The sequence below is a fragment of the Sitophilus oryzae genome, unplaced genomic scaffold (assembly GCF_002938485.1).
Source record: "Sitophilus oryzae breed Bouriz unplaced genomic scaffold, Soryzae_2.0 scaffold_1184_pilon_pilon, whole genome shotgun sequence".
Lineage (NCBI taxonomy): Eukaryota > Metazoa > Arthropoda > Insecta > Coleoptera > Curculionidae > Sitophilus > Sitophilus oryzae.
In genome coordinates this window covers 1554308-1573651 of record NW_022145820.1, presented here as the reverse complement: position 1 = coordinate 1573651, position 19344 = coordinate 1554308, and the positions used below count along the sequence as shown (strand labels likewise).

Sequence of the window (19344 nt, the reverse complement as noted above, 5' to 3'; positions counted from 1 at the left end):
TAGTAAAACAACGGATTTCGAATCTAAACTATGCCTAGCACTAACCTAGAGCAACAGACAAAAGCCGTTAGTTAGAAATAAAGAAATGATATAATAGTATAACAGATCTGATTCAATCTTGTTGCGGGTCTCATCCTTATAGCTAGTGTCCCCAGAATCGGCATTCTAAAGCTGCACCAGTACCTCACCAAGAACCGCTTCAAGAACAAACAGACTTTCAAGCAACAGTTACTGAAAAAAAATAAAACTTTTAAAGCTAAATTATACTTTAGAAAAATAAGATGGCATTGTTACTACTGACAAAAATAAAGTTTTCTTACTGAAAATGTGATATAAGTAATTTTAACTAACAGTTTAGGTATATTTGTCTTGAATTAGTGTTTTATTTTGTGGTTAATATCTTATGAAAATGATTGTATTTGCTATACAGAGTGTTCCAGAAATAAGTGCACGTTTTTAAAGGGTGGTAGATCACGATAAAAGAAACATATTTTCTCTTTATCGTTTTTTAAATAAGTCCAAAACGAGGTCCAAAATAACGGAGTGATTTTTTGGTAACATTTTGAGAACCACTGGATCTTGTCTGGATTTTTTTTTGTAAATTTAATCTATTACCTATGTTGCCATATTATCAAAAAATTATAGGCGTGTCTCTGGGGTTGAACTATACTACCAGTTAAAATACTTGCACTTATTTCTGGAACACCCTGTATTGTATAATAATTTTTATCTTTGTTTCAGGTAAGAGATTGATCGTAAATCAGGAGCTGTCCAAAATATAATTGAATTAAGACTAAGAGCTAGAAATGTAAGTCATAATGTATATTTTATAAAATACATAAGTGACATAAAACTGTAAATAAATAAGAAAGAGACTTACAACAGATATGGATATACAACAAATATAACTGTAAGTAATAAAATCTATTTTGAAAATGTTTTCCAGAGTAAAAGGATAATCAAATTTTTGGTAGCCAATTTCCTAATCAAAATATTTGATTAAAAATTGATTAGCAGTGTTAAGTGTATCAAATTTCTTAGGGACTCGTTCTATATAACATGTTTGTTTCTTTAAAATAATATATTTTGTAACAATCATTATGGGCTATTTTACAACTAGTTATTGTATTAAAAGAGATTTGGTAATTAAGGAAACTGGTTTTGAAAACAACGAAGCTATGACACGCCACTTTTGTAACTTTGTCAAGTATTCTTACCTGTTTAGTTATTTATCGCAAAATCGACTCTTCAGCCACCGGATTCCGTTAAGTTTCTTACTACTTGTAGTCGCTTTACAATGCAACACACCCGATGCAATCCAACTTCTGAAAACAACGTGAAAACTATAATGAACTTAGTAGTTATGCGTCTCATTCAAAATCTAATCTAAAAATATGCATATTTTATTTCTCGGTATATGTTAATCATTTATTATTTTGTAAGTTACTCTATATATTATTTTCTTGCTGTAAAGGATTATAATAAGTAATGTTATAAGAAGCCTCTCTTTATTGCCTATAATGCCAGTATGCATATAAGACCAGTAGTTTAGGTCATTATGCGTTATTTAATAGATATGTAATAGTTTGGTTTGGTTTGATATAATTGGTTGATTGTTGTTTTTTTTTGGTATAAGTATCCCTATTAAATTATTCAAGTTATGAAATTTATTTTTATTCGATTGTAATTATAAGTTGTTTGATTTCTAACACGCTATTTTTGTACTGAATAAAAATACTTCCTATTTGCAATATTCCATCTTTTCATATTAATAAAACAAATATTTCCAAGTTTAAGTAAATACCAATGTCACACGAATCTTATTTACTCTTACACATATAAGAGTATATTCGTTTGTATATATATTTCTATGTATTTTATTATTCCAATTTAAACATTAACGAGGGAATATATGTATGTATCTATAAGGAGATTATTATTAATAATAATATAAAAGATAAATAATTTCTTGTTAAATTAAAATTACTGACTTACTAATATCGCTATTAAAAAATAGGGGTTGGTGGTAAAATGGTAATCATTTAGGGTTGCATATTTTTTAATGCCGCATCATAAAAAAATAAAAAAAAAATTCCAAAAAGTAAAAAAAAATGTGGTGGACCACGCTTATCACTTAGGGGTATAAATAATAGATAATAACCTATTCTCAAACCTACTGAATATACATATATAAAATTTCATCAAAATCGGTTAAGCCGTTTCGGAGGAGTATGGCAACAAAAAATTTAAAAGATTCAACCCCTATTAAAAAATAGGGGTTGATGGTAGAAGGGTGAAACTTTTGTGAAGGGTGAGCCGTTTCGGAGGAGTACGGTAACAAAAACTGTGACACGATAATTTTTTATATTAGAAGATAAAATGCATTATTTTCTAAAATATAATATATCGTTATGGTGTCAGTAATAAATTATCTAATGCATCTGTGAATCCAAAAGTCTTATCAAATAATCCTATTAAGACCTGAAACAATTACCCAATAAAATCTACTTATAAGATAACAAATTTATGGATGCTATATTGTTGACTAATATCGTATAAGAACAATCGTATTTGTATCATTGCATAATAATTTAAATTGTTCCAATTCTAAAGCCCCGTCTACACTTAAAGTTTTATCTGTCAGGTAAGACGGATAAAAAAACTAGCCTATACACTATGCAAGTTGAAATTTCATTTGTAAACACCCAAAGCAAATTGTGAAAATATTATCGCTTGGTACCTAATAATTATGAAATACTCTAACCTCTAAATTTTTATAAAATTGTCATCACTATTTTGTGAAACCATGCAAAAATGTTATTCTTAAAATTTGCATTTTAAATATGCTTTAAGATATCCAAGTTATTTTTTGTAAATTTAACTATAAGATTGTGAGTTTTTTGAGTCCCCTACCCCTCCTCAGAAATTTTACATTGATATGTACTCACACAGTGTTGGAGAACGTTTATTTAACTTATATTTTTTAGCGTAGACCAAACGACAGTTTTTGTTGTAATATTTAATGTTTCAGTTAGACGTTCTTCTCTCTTAATTCAGTTCAACTAAAAGTGACTCTTTTTTTGGTATAAACACAATATTTTAATTTGATACATTTTGACTGAACGGGTTAAGACTGAGAGGTAAAACGTCAAGTATAAACGAGGCTTTACATTCTATTTTTGCAAATATCTATATCTTCATCTATTTCTATATCACAAAGTAAATATTTTAAATAAATATGTACCTATACGTAATACAAATGTTATTAACTTATATATGTGCTTATATAGGTATAGGAGTATATTCCTTTGCAAAAATTTCTATGTATTTTAAAATTCTTATATATGTATTGAGAATTTTTATTTAATAGGGTTTATGTAAGATTAACAGAGAAGTGTATTGAATTTACACTCCAAAATTATAGTTTAATATTTTTTTATAGATAACTCTATTTTATTTAATAATTAGAATAATAAAAATTACTGTATTTATACATCGACTAGAAAAGTTAAACCGTTGGTTAAACTAACTTTGCTTTATATTTTACATATGATCATTTCTTAAATTTACAGATTTATTATGTTATTATGTCTGAAATAAGATCTCCTCTCCATCTTAAACGAGACCTGCTGATATTTAGGATTATTTTTGAATTGTACAATTAATCAAGTTCAGTAAAATTAGATTATATACTCAGTATCCAAATTTGGAGAGAGGCAATATCTTAACCAAAGTTTACTGAATTCTTAACTTAACATTAACAGGGCAATTTAGTTCTGCAAATAATTTAATTTCATTGAGATTACTATCTTAAAACCAGTCTCCAAGTGAAGAGAATAATTTATTATAAATGTCATATAATTTTTTTTTAGAATTTCAGATTCGAATTCAACTATGATACGAGGGGTTCTAAATTATTTAATAGTAAGCAGAAAATTTCAGTAGCAAAATGGCGACTATATTTGCAGTGCTAAGGACAAAGGACTTGACAAACCCAAATCAATAACATTTCCCAATACTTGTATAACAAACAGATTAAATAATATAAAAGTCCTACATTGTAACTAAGAGCCCTAATTTTCAACATTGCCACTTACGCCTCAGAGACCTGGACATTGAAGTTGGCAATGAAACGTAAAATCGATGCTTTTGAAATGTGGTGTTATAGACGGATGCTGCGAATATCGTACGCAGCTCACCGTACAAACATTTCAATACTCGAACAACTGAATATCGAATCCAGACTGTCGATATCAATAAATCAATCATACTTAAGATACTTTGGCCACATATCCAGGGACACCAATGGCCTAGAATAACTAATTGTGGAGGGGAAAGTGAACGGGAAACGTCCTAGAGGGAGATCTTCAAACCGTTGGGTGGACCAAATGAAAACGATAATAGGTCATAGTCTGCACGAGGCCAGTTAAGTACTGCTGCGCAAGACAGAACAACATGGAGAGACACAATAAATGCGATATCATAATGTCACCATACTCTTATAGAGTAATAGGAAGGAGGAGGAGGACATTGAGTATAAAAATATTGTATAATTGAGTTACCCCGAATACACCCGAAAAAAGAAAAATTACAGTTGAGGGTTGGAACCTTTGGTGTTAAACAGCAAAATAAAAACACTAAATCACCACAATACACCAAAACACTTTTACTTTTACACTGGACGCGCGTTTCGCTAACCATGTTAGCATCATCAGCAGATGATTATAAACTAAAGTACAATCTACAAGTTGAGCATTTATATACTCGCCCAGTGGGCACCGAGTGGGTGAGAAAGAAAAATTAGGGACATTTGCGGAAAATATTAGGTTATGTAAATCAAACACTAAATTTTTTGTAAATAGTCCTCCATAGTAGGTACCCACTCGCAGGCGCCGAGGTCCCTCGGATTTGACAGGCTACCCAGATATAGTTGATGTTTTTGGTGTAAATGTATAGTCAAAAATATTATTATGTTATTAATGTTAATCTAAGATGTTAATATATTTTAACATGTGCTTATACAGGGTGGGTTTAGGTTAAATAGAGAAAGAATTGCAGCTTTTTGGGGTCATAAATATGCGACTTTCGGATTTTTGAAAAAGTTCATTGCTTACTAGATATTTCGAAAAAAACAAATTTCGGCTATTTTAAAAATTGTCCAGTAAGCTATTTTAGACAAAAAGTTTTCAGATAAAAGTTGAAAATACTCACATCCTTAATGAGACTGTGTCCTTCGTTTTTTTCTAAAGCCTGTCATTTTTGACATATGACACAAACATATGTTTTTTAAAATGGAAACCATAGATGGCCATGGCTTCATATAAAGCGCCATTTTTTAAGCTTTTCAGCGATATAAGCTATAATATGTTTTCTTCGAAAAATTACTGAGTTATAGCCATTTCTTATCATTTTTAAACAATTTCACTTAGTTAGCCATGGAAACAAGTTCAATCGCCGTTCCTCTCACAAATGTGAAGCTGTCACATCCAAACTTTGTAAATTGAAATAAACAAAAATTGTAAATATGAATTTTTCAAATGAAGAAAAGCGTATAGGATTATTGGTTCAACTTTTCTTGACCATACATACAAAATCAGAAATCTGTAACAGATCGGGATGAGATACCGGCCAGCTTCTATTATTAAGACGAATTAGAATCAATGTGGGCATTTTTTCGATCGGAAGGAAATGGAGGATGAGTGGAAAATCTTTGATAGGCTTGATATTTTCACTCACTATCAATCATATCTTCAAAAGTAAATGTAGAGGTCAAAGAAATTTTCAAATATTCTTTTCGCTTGCTGGTTGGAGATATGGATTAAAATTGACACACAGAAACAGAAACACACATTTCAGTAAATAGTCATAAATTGGGTTTAGATTTGATGTTATGAATATTTCTAATTCAATATTTAGCTATACATATATCAAGTAAAAAAATAATTAAATAACTTCAATGAAATGCTTCAAGGTTGCTTCATGCTTCAAAGAGGTCAATAACTTTAAAATAAATAAAGTCCATATACGTAACTCATAGGAATGTTCCACCAGGAAATAATCTGATTGATTGATCAATATTGATAAATTGATTTTGTTGACATAAAAAAAATCAGTAAGTCGACAAGCAACGTGTTATTGCTCTGATCTGAACGAGATGACTAAATTAAAAAATATGAAGGATTTTTTTTCCTTTTGTCAAAAATGAATTGGTGAAAAGCGTAGAAATGCCAAAGAGAAAAGAAAATAATTCATTAATTTAATTTTCTTTCTGTTGTACCGTAAAGTGGGTAATTACTAAAGAGTCATTGAGGATTGATGATTTGTACGTTTACAATGAAGTTAATTATTTATTGTTGGAGCTTCCTCTTCGTAACTATCTTTGTAGGTTAATGTTGATTATCTCTTGTAAAGTAATACGTTTATCGTTCTGTTCGTTTCACAAATTGTTGATGTTCATTGTATGTACTATGTAAATATAGACAACAGTAAAGAAATATACGTTAGGGAATTATAAATCTTGCTTCTTGAGTTTTCTTTTTTGTATATTGAGGTTATAATAATACACGGTTTTATTATAAAACCATATAGTATAATATATACTTTTATATTCTATATAACTATCTAAATTTTATTCCGATATATTTTAGCTATACCCCATCCCATTAGCTTTTTACCCTATCTTAATTTTGAAAAACATCGTAACACCTCTTTCATTAATAGCATTAGCAATAGGGTTTACAAACGGGATCACGGAATCCCGATATCGCGTGATTTCGGTGTATGTTTACCCCGAAATCTCAAATTTAAATCCCGGGATCCCGAAAATCTTGAAAAATTTAAATGCCCAATCTAAAATGATTCGACTTTAAACACTTTATTCTTTCAAAGACCATATTTTCTTTATACTAAGCAGAACGTCAATATCTAAAAGTTATATTTCCGTGTTTGCTATATTTTTTTTGCAACAAGAATTGTATTTTTTTACTTACTAAATATGAATGTAGCTTTGTTTTGTCTAATTTTAATGAAGCTTTTTTCTCATTTTCTTTTTGACATCTACAATGTAGAATGTTTAGGAGGGGAGTTAATCACCGCGACCTTAGAGATCTATTGTGTGTTTCTTGAGTTATAACGAGTTACAACTCATCATACAGTCTCAGGACTTTAACAAAAGCCAGTATCTGAGACGGCTCCACACAGGCCAGCTCTTCATCCTCGACATCAACCGTACCAAAGTTCATGGCAGGAAAGGTCGTCGTCTCGGCGCATTCAGTTATAATGTGTTCTGGTGTTTCCCCATTTTCCCCTCAAAATCTGCATTCGCCGTTGTTTCTCAGCTTCAGCCTACTGAGGTGTTCGTTGGGGAGACAGTGTCCTGTTAGAAACCCCGTGACAATCCGAAGATTGTTTTTACTTAACTCAAGCAAAACCTTTGATTTATCTCGGTCGTCAGTTCTGAGGAACTTTTTCGAGTGTCTTAGACCGTTGGAGGACACCCATTCCATTCCAAGTTACGGACGGAGTCTTCCAGATTCTTCAGTTCCGCTTTCAGTTGGTTCCCGTTTGGAAAACAAAACGGTTCTGGTCCAGTTATTGGTGTTCTTTTTGACATAATGTAGCTGCTTTTTTATTAAGTATTTCTTTAGATTAAATTTCTCAATCTGATAGTCAATCCCAGAATCTCGAGAATATAGGTCCTTGATTAGCAGTACTTAGCAGTACTAAGCAGTAGTATCCTTGATTAGCAGTACTAAGTTTTAAGTAAATTCGATCAAAGAAAGCAATTATTTCTATATAAATTTTGCTACCACATTTAACCCTCTTGATCAAATAACTTATAGCCTATATACTGACCTTATTAGGCTTTATTAAAGTCAGTACATATCCGTTAATCCGTATTTATCATCAATGTATGTATTGATTGTCTGTATTATGAATTGGAATGCAAACAAATCTTTGGATACCATAGCTGCATAACACTATTTAGAAAACAGAATAATTTATGATGATATTATTTAAAAAATAGCAATCCTCTACAAAATGTTCAAATTTGTTTTGGCCCAAAACAGCACCAGAATAATAAGTTCCGAAAGGAGAAAAGTAAAATAAAACACGGCAAGTAAAACACTCTTTGATGAGAATGAATTTTTTTTGAATTTTTTCTCAGTCTGAAAATTTGAATTTTTTCTCAGTCTTAAAAATTAAAAGGCGTTTCTATGGCAATATAATTTCAATTTCATTCTTTAATAGATGGTTATCATTAATTTTGATTAGCGTCATATTTTTTGCTGTTGTTAAAGTATCACATTTGAACTAAATAAATGTTTTGCTTTTTTAACATGTTAAACTATATTTCATGTTGTTTTTTGTTTTCTTTAAAACGGTATAAAAATTTGGAAAAGTATAAACCGGATTAACCATTTTAGAACAAGCAAAAATTCTTATGAAGATTGCATTTTTCTCAAAATGTTAATACCTAATAGAAAAGTATTTTCTCTTGTAAAGACATTCCTGGGACATACTGTAGACTGTATATATGACAAAAAGCTCATTCGCCCACCAAAAGCCAAGTTCGCGTCCGTGTAAGTGAAAACAAACACGAAATAAAAAGCCGTAGTTTGGTCCTCGCGAGCTCGAACATATGTTTTTCGATATTTACAGGGTTTTATCAAACATATGCCATCGGGTCATAAATACCGGAACAACGCCCATATACTTGCGCTGATGTGAGTGTGTGCGCGTTAAATCGCTTTATCTTAAGTTCGGGTCTTAAGAGAGAAAGCACATGGTACTGTAGTAGCGCTTTTGTCAAAAGATCCGTCTTATATAGTAAGGATTTCTTAAAAAGATACCAAATTGACCCCAATATGGCAATCTATTAGGTTTTTAACGTTAACTGATAAAAAAAAACTTGTATAGGAGATACGATGCATTGCTATCTTCTGGGAATATTGCTATACTACAATACTGGAATGATGTGATAATATTAATATCCCAGTTTCAAAAAAAAGTTAAAAATTAGTAAACATAAACAATTAATCATCTAAAATAAACAAATATAGTGGAGAAAAAATATATTTGAATTCTTGTATTTAACACAGCTATTAACAGTAGAACAATGTTGAGATCGGAATCTTTGGAGTTACAACAGGAAAAATAAAACACTAGTTACCAAAATACAATAGTAGTCTGGACAGTATTATTCGGAAATAATCATTTGGTGATGGTGCTAACATAGCTAGTAAAACACGCGTCTAGAATATATAATAAAGTGTTTTGAAGCACGGGTCTGGTAGCATTGTAAATTATCAACAGGTAATAACAATACAGATATTATCTATTCTTCTTCTTATCTCTTATGTTATAATCTGATTAAAAAGTATTACAAATATAAATTTTGAAAATATTCTACTTGTGATAGGGTTAAATTAAAAATATAAATCATAATTCAAACGTCACTTCTACCACAGTAAGAGTAGATAAATCGAAACAAACATAAAATTTGTATTAAAGCTTGTATAAAAAAGCTCGTTACAACTGTCCGTGCATATCAGCATTGCAAATCTTTGATAACCATCTATTAATGCACCCGACATTCAATTTAAATTACACACTCTCATGACTTTTTGTTTCGTTATGAGGGTAAATTGTATACAGGATTAAGGCGCATGAAATGATCAATACATAAATTACATTTATTTTTTTGAAAATGTATTTTTGTTATTTATGCATTTTATATCACAAAAACTGTACTGTATTTTCATTTTTTTTATATATCTATCGGGTGTTTCTCAAAAGTGGCCCACCCCATAACTTTATATTTTTCAGATAAAAAAAACGAGATTTGGTATGTTAGTATAAGACATAAATGAAGATTGATTAACGTATTCGATTTTTTTTCAGCACCATAGCTGTAAATGTACGACAATTTGACTCGAAATACCAAGGGTGTGGTACCAAGTTAATCGTAATATATGCATTTTTATATTTAAAAATACTATTCGAGCATCTTTTAACCAGCCAGGATAAGACACGAAAACATTAGACGATCAAATTTACTTTTCCGAGACTCCTTGATTAAAAATTAGTATTTTAACACATTCTGATTCAAATTTAAAATACAATTTTTTTGAGCGAGAATGTCAAAAGGTGACATATGATATGTCATTCTATCTAGAGTGTCATTTTGTATCAAATAAAGTAAAAAATACCGAGGGTGCCATTTAAAAATCGAAAGTTGTAGTCATTTTAGGTGAAACAGGAAAAAAATTGAATACGCCAATCATGTGATATACTGGCGTACCAAATCTCATTTATTTATCTGAAAAAATAAAAAAGTAATAGGAGTGAGCCACTTTTGAGAAACACCCGGTATGTGTATCAACAATCATTGCTAAATATTTTTTAATGGAAACCCACATGTGTGGCTTTCAAACTGTCAATACTTTAATTTTACATAATAAAATAATTACAACAAAAAATATCTTTAACTTATAATCAATTAAATTGCTTATTAATTGGTAATTTGTACTTGTTTTGGCGTTTATCTTCCAGAAATGCAATCTTACACAGATTTATCCAGATAAAATCACCTCATATATGAAATACAGCTAGAGTGATTACTAGAAAATTATACTTTCCATTACAAACCAACAGAATTATTTATTACCCGCAATTGCAAAATCAAACTCCGTGCTTCCTATTACTGGTTACCTTTCATACCCATCAGTTTATTGAAAACAAACATGACCGTTCCACTAAGTTTTTTTTTGCTTGTAAAACCATGATAGCAATTGCAGCGAAAGTTGAAATAACCGCTAATCAGTGAATGAGTCGTCGAAAAAGACGTAGAAACGATTGAAAATATAGGTTTTGCATAGTTAAAAGTGAAAACTGGTAGTAACGGACGAGTTGAAGTGTTAATTTAGTTGAAATGTGTGATAGATCTGTTATTTTATAATAATTTTACGACTGGCATAGTTATCTTTTTAGGATTTCTAAAATGGTAAACCACAAACAACTGTGAAAACTATCAATTTTAGGAATTTTCTTTTGACTCAGTAAGAATTAAATCCTGACTGTGAATAATATTAAAGAACGACTTTAATAACTCAATTCTTATCTCACATCAAGTTACTCACCTCTGTAACTTTATTTTTATTTTCAGGTAAAAAACGAGATTTGGTATGTTAGTGTATGACATAAATCAGGATTGATTGACGTATTGAGTTAATCACTACAACTTTTGATTTTTAAATTTCTTCTGGTGTGATCATCAGAAAGTGACCAAACTCACTGAATACGTGAATCAGTCCTAATTTATGTCATATATACATAGATACTAACATACCAAATCTCTTTTTTTCTCTGAAAAAATAAAAAAAGTTATGGGGGTGGGCCGCCTGGTATTTTATTAAATATAGTTACCGCACTAAATAATGAGTAATTATAAATTTCTAATCTAATTGGTATAGATAAAATAAAGCCTTTTCCTAACCAAATTCATACCGCAGTTAGATTTCTGTAGAATAAAACACAAATTTTAATCAATAAAGTAATCATTGTGGTTTGTGAAATTTGCCACAACAAAAGTCGTTCGGATGAAAATTTCTATTTATGTATAATGAAAAAGCTTTTACTTCCTTCACATAAAAACTATAAAGTAACTACGTAAATTGTTGCTAATAAAAAAAATAAATTAAAAGAAAAGTTAGTTAAAGTATTTTTTACAGTTAGACATATGCCCCTACTAAAATATCAAAGTTCTCTTGTATGCGAGGGGTGTCTCACTATTGGAATTACATGTGCAGGCTACAGGCTCGAATTCTACGCTCATCATTGGGATTTCGGAAACCGTAAGAGATACAGGATCGGTTAAATGGATGGATTTGCATTCCATCACCAGAATATTTTATCCAAAAAAGAAAATAAAAAATAAAAATGCAATACGGCATTTTATTGAGCAACAAATTGCACAACTTTGCCTCCATTTAACTGATCCTGTATCTCTTATGGTTTCCGAAATTCCAATGATGAGCGTCGAATTCGAGCCACCCTGTACATTTTCTTGGCAGTCTTATGGCATTCACCTATTATAATTACATGGCAGTCATGCAGTTTTCTTCGCAGTCATTGGCAGTCGCTTGGCAGTAAAATTATATTTTGCCAGTACATCTACATTTTTTGCCCAAGTCAGACATCACTCGCTTGTAGGTATTCAAATTTTTGTGCGTCTGTTCAGTGATCGCCAAGTATATTGTCAAAGTATATGGGCTCTAATATTTTTACCTTACTTTTTTACCCTAATATTTTTTAGGATATGTAGATTCCCTCTTGGCGGTAATTTTTAAAACACAAAAATGGCAAAGGAAAACGATAACAGACTTTCAATGTTGGAGTAAAGTCATAATCTAATATAACAACAGCATTTCGTATTGGAATGATTTTAAATATTAATTTAAGTAAATTTTGTGTCTGTCCTGATCTGAAGTAAAATATAAATTTGTGAATTTAAGCACTTTTTCTAGTTATTTTATTTTAGAAAATGAATTAAATATAAAACACCGGTATATTTTCTATATTTTATTATAATTGAACGCTTCTACGGTGTCTTTAGTTGTACTTTACGTCATGACAAATTTATGAATTATAAATCAAGCAACGAATCTACTAAAACAAAAATTATTCATAAACAAGAAACGAAATCAATGCCAGTCCATTCAGCGTTAACAGCACTCAAACATCTTTTCAAATCGCGTTCCCATGCTCCCACTAGGCTTTTTATCACTAAAAGAAAGTTACGCCTCTCCTCGACCATATGGGCACTAAATATAAATCCATTCAATTAATCCCACTTTTTTGCTCAGTGCACTATCTGCATAGGCGATGTGTGCGATCATTTAAGATTTGTTCCAACCGAGAAATTTTGAAAGGTTATGAAACGATTTAAGGTATAACAAAACAATTTAAACTGCCTGTGCATTAGGTCAGTTTTATAGGTTTATAAATTTTCAGATTTATAATTATTCTTGAGATTTTCTATGCAAACCTTTAAAGGTTTCAATAAATTGAAAACAACTAAATTTTAAACTAAAACTGTTGGAAAGGGTCAAGTTAACTACAATCTGAAAATTTGGTCCGGCGCAGTTTTTTATTCTGATATGTTTTGTTTAATTTACCTAGATGTTTATAGATTAGTCTGTTTCTTTTCGTTTCAGTTTGATTTATTTTATTAAAAATATTTTCTAGTCCAATATGTTAGTCATCATTTCCTCTTTGCATGTAAAGTTTTTTTATTTTCCGAAACTACAGGATGTCCCAACACCCTTTGCTTCGTTTTCCCTCGGGGGACCAAAAGGGTACCAAATTTATAAAAACCAACACATTTTCTAAGATATTTTAAAAGCTGATATTCCGGTTTGAATAAATGTGGTGTATCTATATTTTGTTAGGTTTAACATCTCAATCTAGATAGGATTCCAGAAGGGTCTAGTTCACTTTTCTGGTACTTCCTTTAATTTTATGTACTGGTACTTCCGTTACTATTACATAAAATCCACGCCTAATTTATTTTTTTGTACAAAGATCGTTCTAGTATTCTCTAGATTCCAGAAGGGTCTAGTTCACTTTTCTGGTACTTCCTTTAATTTTATGTACTGGTACTTCCGTTACTATTACATAAAATCCACGCCTAATTTATTTTTTTGTACAAAGATCGTTCTAGTATTCTCTAGATTTTATGTCTCATTAAAAAAAAAGCACCAATATGCATAGTTTTTGAAAAAAAATGTTTTCTCGATGCTGACCTACAAAAATATTTCCTGTCACATCAAGCGTCAAAACGAAGTAGGCTATAATACTATTTGATTTTGTAATGTCTATAAATGTTATGTCAGTGTTACAAATGATATTTTTTACAAGAAATTAAAAAGAATAAATCTCACAATAATCTCCAGTTTAAACTAAATATTAAAGTTTAGAATAACGTTAAAATTTTCTGGAAGATTGTGGTTGCAACGGATTTTCTGGATTGCGCATGAGCATGGCAGTACAATAAGAAGTTTTTTGAAGAGTTGGAACAAACCATTGGAACAAACCTATCATCGCCCGCTTAAATTCACTAGCGTTATTAAATGGGTTTCTATCTTATATCAACTATTTCCTTTCGGCCTTCAAATCGTTTGACCTAATTTAGCTCATAGCCTGGCTGAATTGTGAATCAATTGGAATACCTAAACTTAATATTAGAGACGGTCGATGATAACAGAACGGTTAATCTAGGTCTGCTTAGAGGTGTTAAAATGGTTGTTAAGTTAATGTAATATTAAAGATAATTAGAATAACTTTTGTTAATTGACTTTTAGAAAATTTTACGCTTTGAAAATTATTTAAGAATACATGCTCTCAATTTTTTTACAGTAAGATGCAAACTGGTAGTAGAAAACAAAATTATTGAACAAGTATCACAATTTAGATACCTAGGAATAAACAAAGCAAAGGTCAGGATTTCTGAGACAAATAGTGTGGACAAACCCCTTTCGTGCAAACAGACTGCAAAATTAAAATTTATAAGACCTGCATCAGACCAATAATGACATATATGGCGTAGAAATCCGAGAGAAAACAAACAAAACCAAAAGCATGTTAAGAGTCGCTAAAATGAAGAAACTAAGAACCATAATGGGAAAGACTAGAAGAGACACAATTAGAAATACAAATATCAGACAACAATGTGGAATACAGGACGTAGTGAGATGGGATAGGCAATGAAAAAGACAATTGTTCGCACACGTTAAACGCATGGAAGAAAACAGGCTAACACGCATTTGAAACCTCGGTTCTCAGCCAATAATATATTCTTCAATATACACTTAATAAAGTTGTATGTTATAAATATAACTTAATAACCCCTAGTCATCTACAATCTACAGAAACAACATGTTTTCTCAGGCGATATGAATCAGATTCTTGTTAATTTGCGATAATAGTACAGTAAAGTTGAAATACCTTTAATAATTAAATATAATTATTTACAATCATACAATACTTCCGCCCATTTCAGACGCTGTATACTTCAGATGTCTAGAATAATAACAACAGTTAAAAAGGTATTCACAAACATTAAAATCACTTGCCAACCTCTGACAACAGTAAGTATTTATTATAGCAGTAAAGGACTGAGTAATAAAACTTACTAAAGGAAATGCAAGGTTTTTATTTTGGGTCTTTAATTGACCGGACTATAACAACAACTTGTTGAGTTCAAGAGTTTCGTTTCTCTGTCAGATTTATTCATAATAAAACGCACTAAGGGAACGTTCGTGCTTGAGTTTTCGTCGTGATTTTTTGCTCTCGAGATTTGTATTAATAATTGTATTGGAAAAAATCCTGATTGTAGTTTTAAGAGCTTTGCTGGGGTCGAAATTTAATGAACTCGTGTAATGTGGCAAAAGTCATGCGCGTTCACCCAGGGCTGGACATAATGTGGAATATTTGGTATATTTCCTATTACAATATACGTAAATAACATACGTATGTATCAAAATTTTTCACTGTTGGAATATTGCTACTAAAAATAGTCCGTCTAGAAAGTATCCGGAATTTTATATTTTTCCTAATTTTAATGTATTTTTTTTTCTGTAACACTTTAAGGCAACAGTAATCCATCACGTAGGTTGTGCCGATAGTTTTTGGCAAATTGTTTTTGGTGCCGATGGCAACACCATTTGTCAAATATTGTTGATTGTAAACCGGCTTAAGATTTGAGAAATAATGTCGCATATAAAAAAAAGAGAAATGGTGGAATATTTGTATAGAAAAGGTGTTTGAAACGTTAGAAAATTAGTGCAGTTGACTGAACTCGGAAAAAGTGCAGTATATGAGACAATAAAGAGGATAAAAAATGGAACAGATATGAAGCATGGACCAGTTTCAGGAAGACCTCGTAAGATTCGCGAAAATAATTTAAACGCTTTAGTGGCATCAGGATGACAGAATCCGCGCCTAGGGTTTTGCAAATTAAATTATTAAATAATTATTATTAAATATCATGAAGAAGTAATTCTCTTTATTCTTTCAATAATAATATTTTTTGGAAGATATATAAATTTCTTAGATGCTAATAAAAACATTAAAATTAACTTTAGTACCGGTAAATTAATATCCGTCATATCCCGATGACACCTTCTTCCTGAAATCCCTCCATCATTCCTCCGAATCCACCCCTGGCACCAGACGGCATATTGATCCGCGCCCCGATTCGCAGAATCCATCCCCTTCTCTTGCCCCATACAGCATCCCGCTCTATCTCTGTTTCCTCTTCTCCATCGCCAATTTCAGTCGCCGTCGTAAAAGGTCCTCGGGAGGGCCCTCCTTTCTCCAGGCCGTGCTCCCGTGTGTTTGTCGCTCGCTCGTCGCGCTGTCATGTAAGGCACCACCGCTGTGGATTGAGGCTATGTGCGCCTACCACACCTACCCGAGTAGCCGAGGCTCCAGGACCTCGGGTTCGTGGTCTAGCGAGGATACCACGGCTATTGGATACCAGGAAACCTTGGTAGGGATGACTGTTAAGTAGTTTGGAATGTTTGTATTGTTATTAGATATTTGGGACAAATCTTTGTTTATTTCTAATTATTGTTAATAGATAATTTATTATTATCTAATGATCTTATCTTGTAAGAACATTAGATAATAACAGCACTTTATAAACAAAATATGCAATTATTCTTTATCTGTGTAATTGTCAGTTAATAATAAAGTCGTTTGGATTGTTTCAGCATAATTTGTTGAATGGAAAGCTTTAGATTTCTTTCTAATTGATATTCAAGAGATTACAATTTGTCTAGGGATGTTAGATTTTAGTGTTTTATTTGAAGATGCTTATTTTTAAGTATGCAAGATAAAATTGTTTTAAATACAGATGGATAAATATTGAACTATTTGTTATTTGTTCGCATAGAATATAGCAAAGAAAAAAAAATAGTTACATTAATGTTTATACCATTAGATAAGTGAATTTATAAAGTGGCTCCTGGCCTATTCCACTACGATCTTTTAAGGTCTGTTGTGAGTTACTAATCTCTAGATTACATTTTCCATTGGTATTCTACTCACAAAGTCTTAATAACTTAGAGACTCAGTCTTCGATACATTTTTATTAAAAGGAACAGATTCATACTCGGATTCATACAAGCATATTTGCAAATCTGTTGAACTGACATAGAATGTATTCTACCGATTTTTTTACAGTTGACGTTCACGTGGTTTTGTTGATTCCATCAGCTTTAAATGCCATTGAGCTTGCAACGCCCTCTCTGATGGGTCTATATAGAATATAGACCCATCATAATTTTATTATTCTTAATTAAAAGCGTTCTGTTTTTCGTATGCTTCCGTCCTGGTGAATTTTTCCACCATTCTAAAGGTTTATTGTCTACCAACTGTTCTATGGCTATTGGGCTGATGAGTCTTGATTGGTATTTTATCTACCTTTTCGTTACCTTTGTGAAATCAACTCAGTAACCATCAATTCGAAGTTTGTCAAAGAATGCCTAGAGAAGCTGAACAGATTAGGCAAAGAAAATACAGTCCCCCTATTCTGGGTGCCCGCTCACCAAAGGAGAGAAGGCAATGACAAAGCAAATGATCTAGCTAGAAACGGAGCGAACATATACAGTCTCATAGCTTTAACAAAAGCCAGCATCTGAGACGGCTCCACTGAGGCCAGCTCTCCATCCTCGGCGACATCAACCGTATCAAAGTTCATGGCAAGAACGGTCATCGTCATGGCGCGCGGCGAACCCAGTGATAAGATGTTAAATTGGCGTTTCCCCATTTTTCCCCGTTGTTTCTCAGCTTCAGCCTACTGAGGTGTTTGTTGAGGAGACACTGTCCCGTTAGAAACCCCGTGACAATCCGAAGATTGTTTTTACTTAAATCAAGGAAATTTATCAATGATTTTTCTCGGTCGTAAGTTCTGAGGAACTTTTTCGAATGTCTTAGAGCTTTGGAGGACTCTCATTCCAGGTTACGGATGGAGTCTTCCAGGTTCTTCAGTTCCGCTTTAGTTGGTTTCCGCTTTGACAACTGGTTTTGGTCCAGTTAGTGGAGTATGATGAGTTATAACTCGTTATAACTGAAGAAAGGGGATCACCCAATAGATCTGTAAGGTCGCGGTGATTAACTCCCCTCCTATACATTATACATTCTACCTTTGTGACATTCCGTGTCCCAATTACCTCCGCGCTAACGTACCTTATTCACGTTCTCAATTCATCAGACATCACCATATGTCCACAACACTGACCTCTGTAGAACCAAGTACCAGCGTTGCTTAGCTATCTGTAAAGATCGAAACTAAACGGTGTATTCCTCTTCTGCCACACATTTGTTGATTATCATTGGTTCAACCTTGTTAACATTATTGAAGAGGACTAGTAGGAAATCTAAAGATTCATACCTACTTTTTTAGCCCCCCCCCTCTTGACGCAGATCTTTTATACCACCATTATTAAAACAATTTTTTGTAATCACTGGATTAAATAGCATCAAAACATTATTGAAATAACTAACCTAACAAAAACAAACATATTTTCTTATTGATATATCGAAATATATTTTCATTTCTTCATTATTAAAATAGAGAAAACAAGTTTATAATAAAGTTTAGCTAGATTATTACTGTTATTTCTTTCCACTTCATAAATTTCGCTGTTAAGCGAAAGAGAATATATTTATTTAGATGTTAATATTGCCAGCTACTCTATGCCCATATGATTTTTCTTATATGCCTATACCAACGCAGGTTATAGAATAAAAAATACATTTTACATTAAATAGAAAATGAATTTTCAAGGAAATCCTTTTGCAGCTCTCTCCTCTCTGTTAATAACAATTTAATCTTATATTGTTTGCAAACACATTACATTTCACCGGAATGTTGAAGTACTGAATATATTGTATCCTTCATACTATAAGAGAACCATTTAGTTTTCAAAAAATATTTTACAAGTAAAAGCTAGTCGAGAAAGTATATTTATTGATTAATAAACGGAAAAGCTTTTTCTTTTCAATTATTTTCAGTGTCAAACAAGATTACACTAAGCTAGGTGTGATAATTTGAATTTAAATGTCCATTTACGCACTGAGAGTAATGTTGGATGATGAATTGATCCGGAGGATATAATTGCCGATAATGAGGGGTTTCTGTTTATTAGTTTGAAAAGAAAGGTTGTTTATGATTATTACATGGGATTTACATAATTAGAGATTATATTTTAGATAGATAAGTAAACATACATTTCCTTGGTGAGGCATTCGAAGAACTGATTTAACTTTCAACCAAAT

At 31.6% G+C, this 19344-nt stretch overlaps 1 protein-coding gene across 4 annotated transcripts in view; it reads left to right on the top strand.

Annotated features, from left to right (window-relative positions):
* LOC115891520 (dual specificity tyrosine-phosphorylation-regulated kinase 2) overlaps positions 1-19344 on the top strand; it is a 167652-nt gene that overhangs the window by 54869 nt on the left and 93439 nt on the right. The window contains exon 1 of one of the 4 annotated variants that reach the window (XM_030911999.1): positions 754-808. The exons of 1 other annotated variant lie outside the window; for it this stretch is intronic. Coding sequence is in view for 2 of the 3 variants with exons in the window: in XM_030911998.1 (XP_030767858.1) it covers positions 16454-16552 (99 nt within the window). In the remaining variant the exon portion in view is untranslated. Of the gene's footprint in view, positions 1-753; positions 809-16368; positions 16553-19344 lie in introns of those variants that run through there. 2 more of the 4 variants (XM_030911998.1, XM_030911996.1) reach the window with 2 other exon arrangements.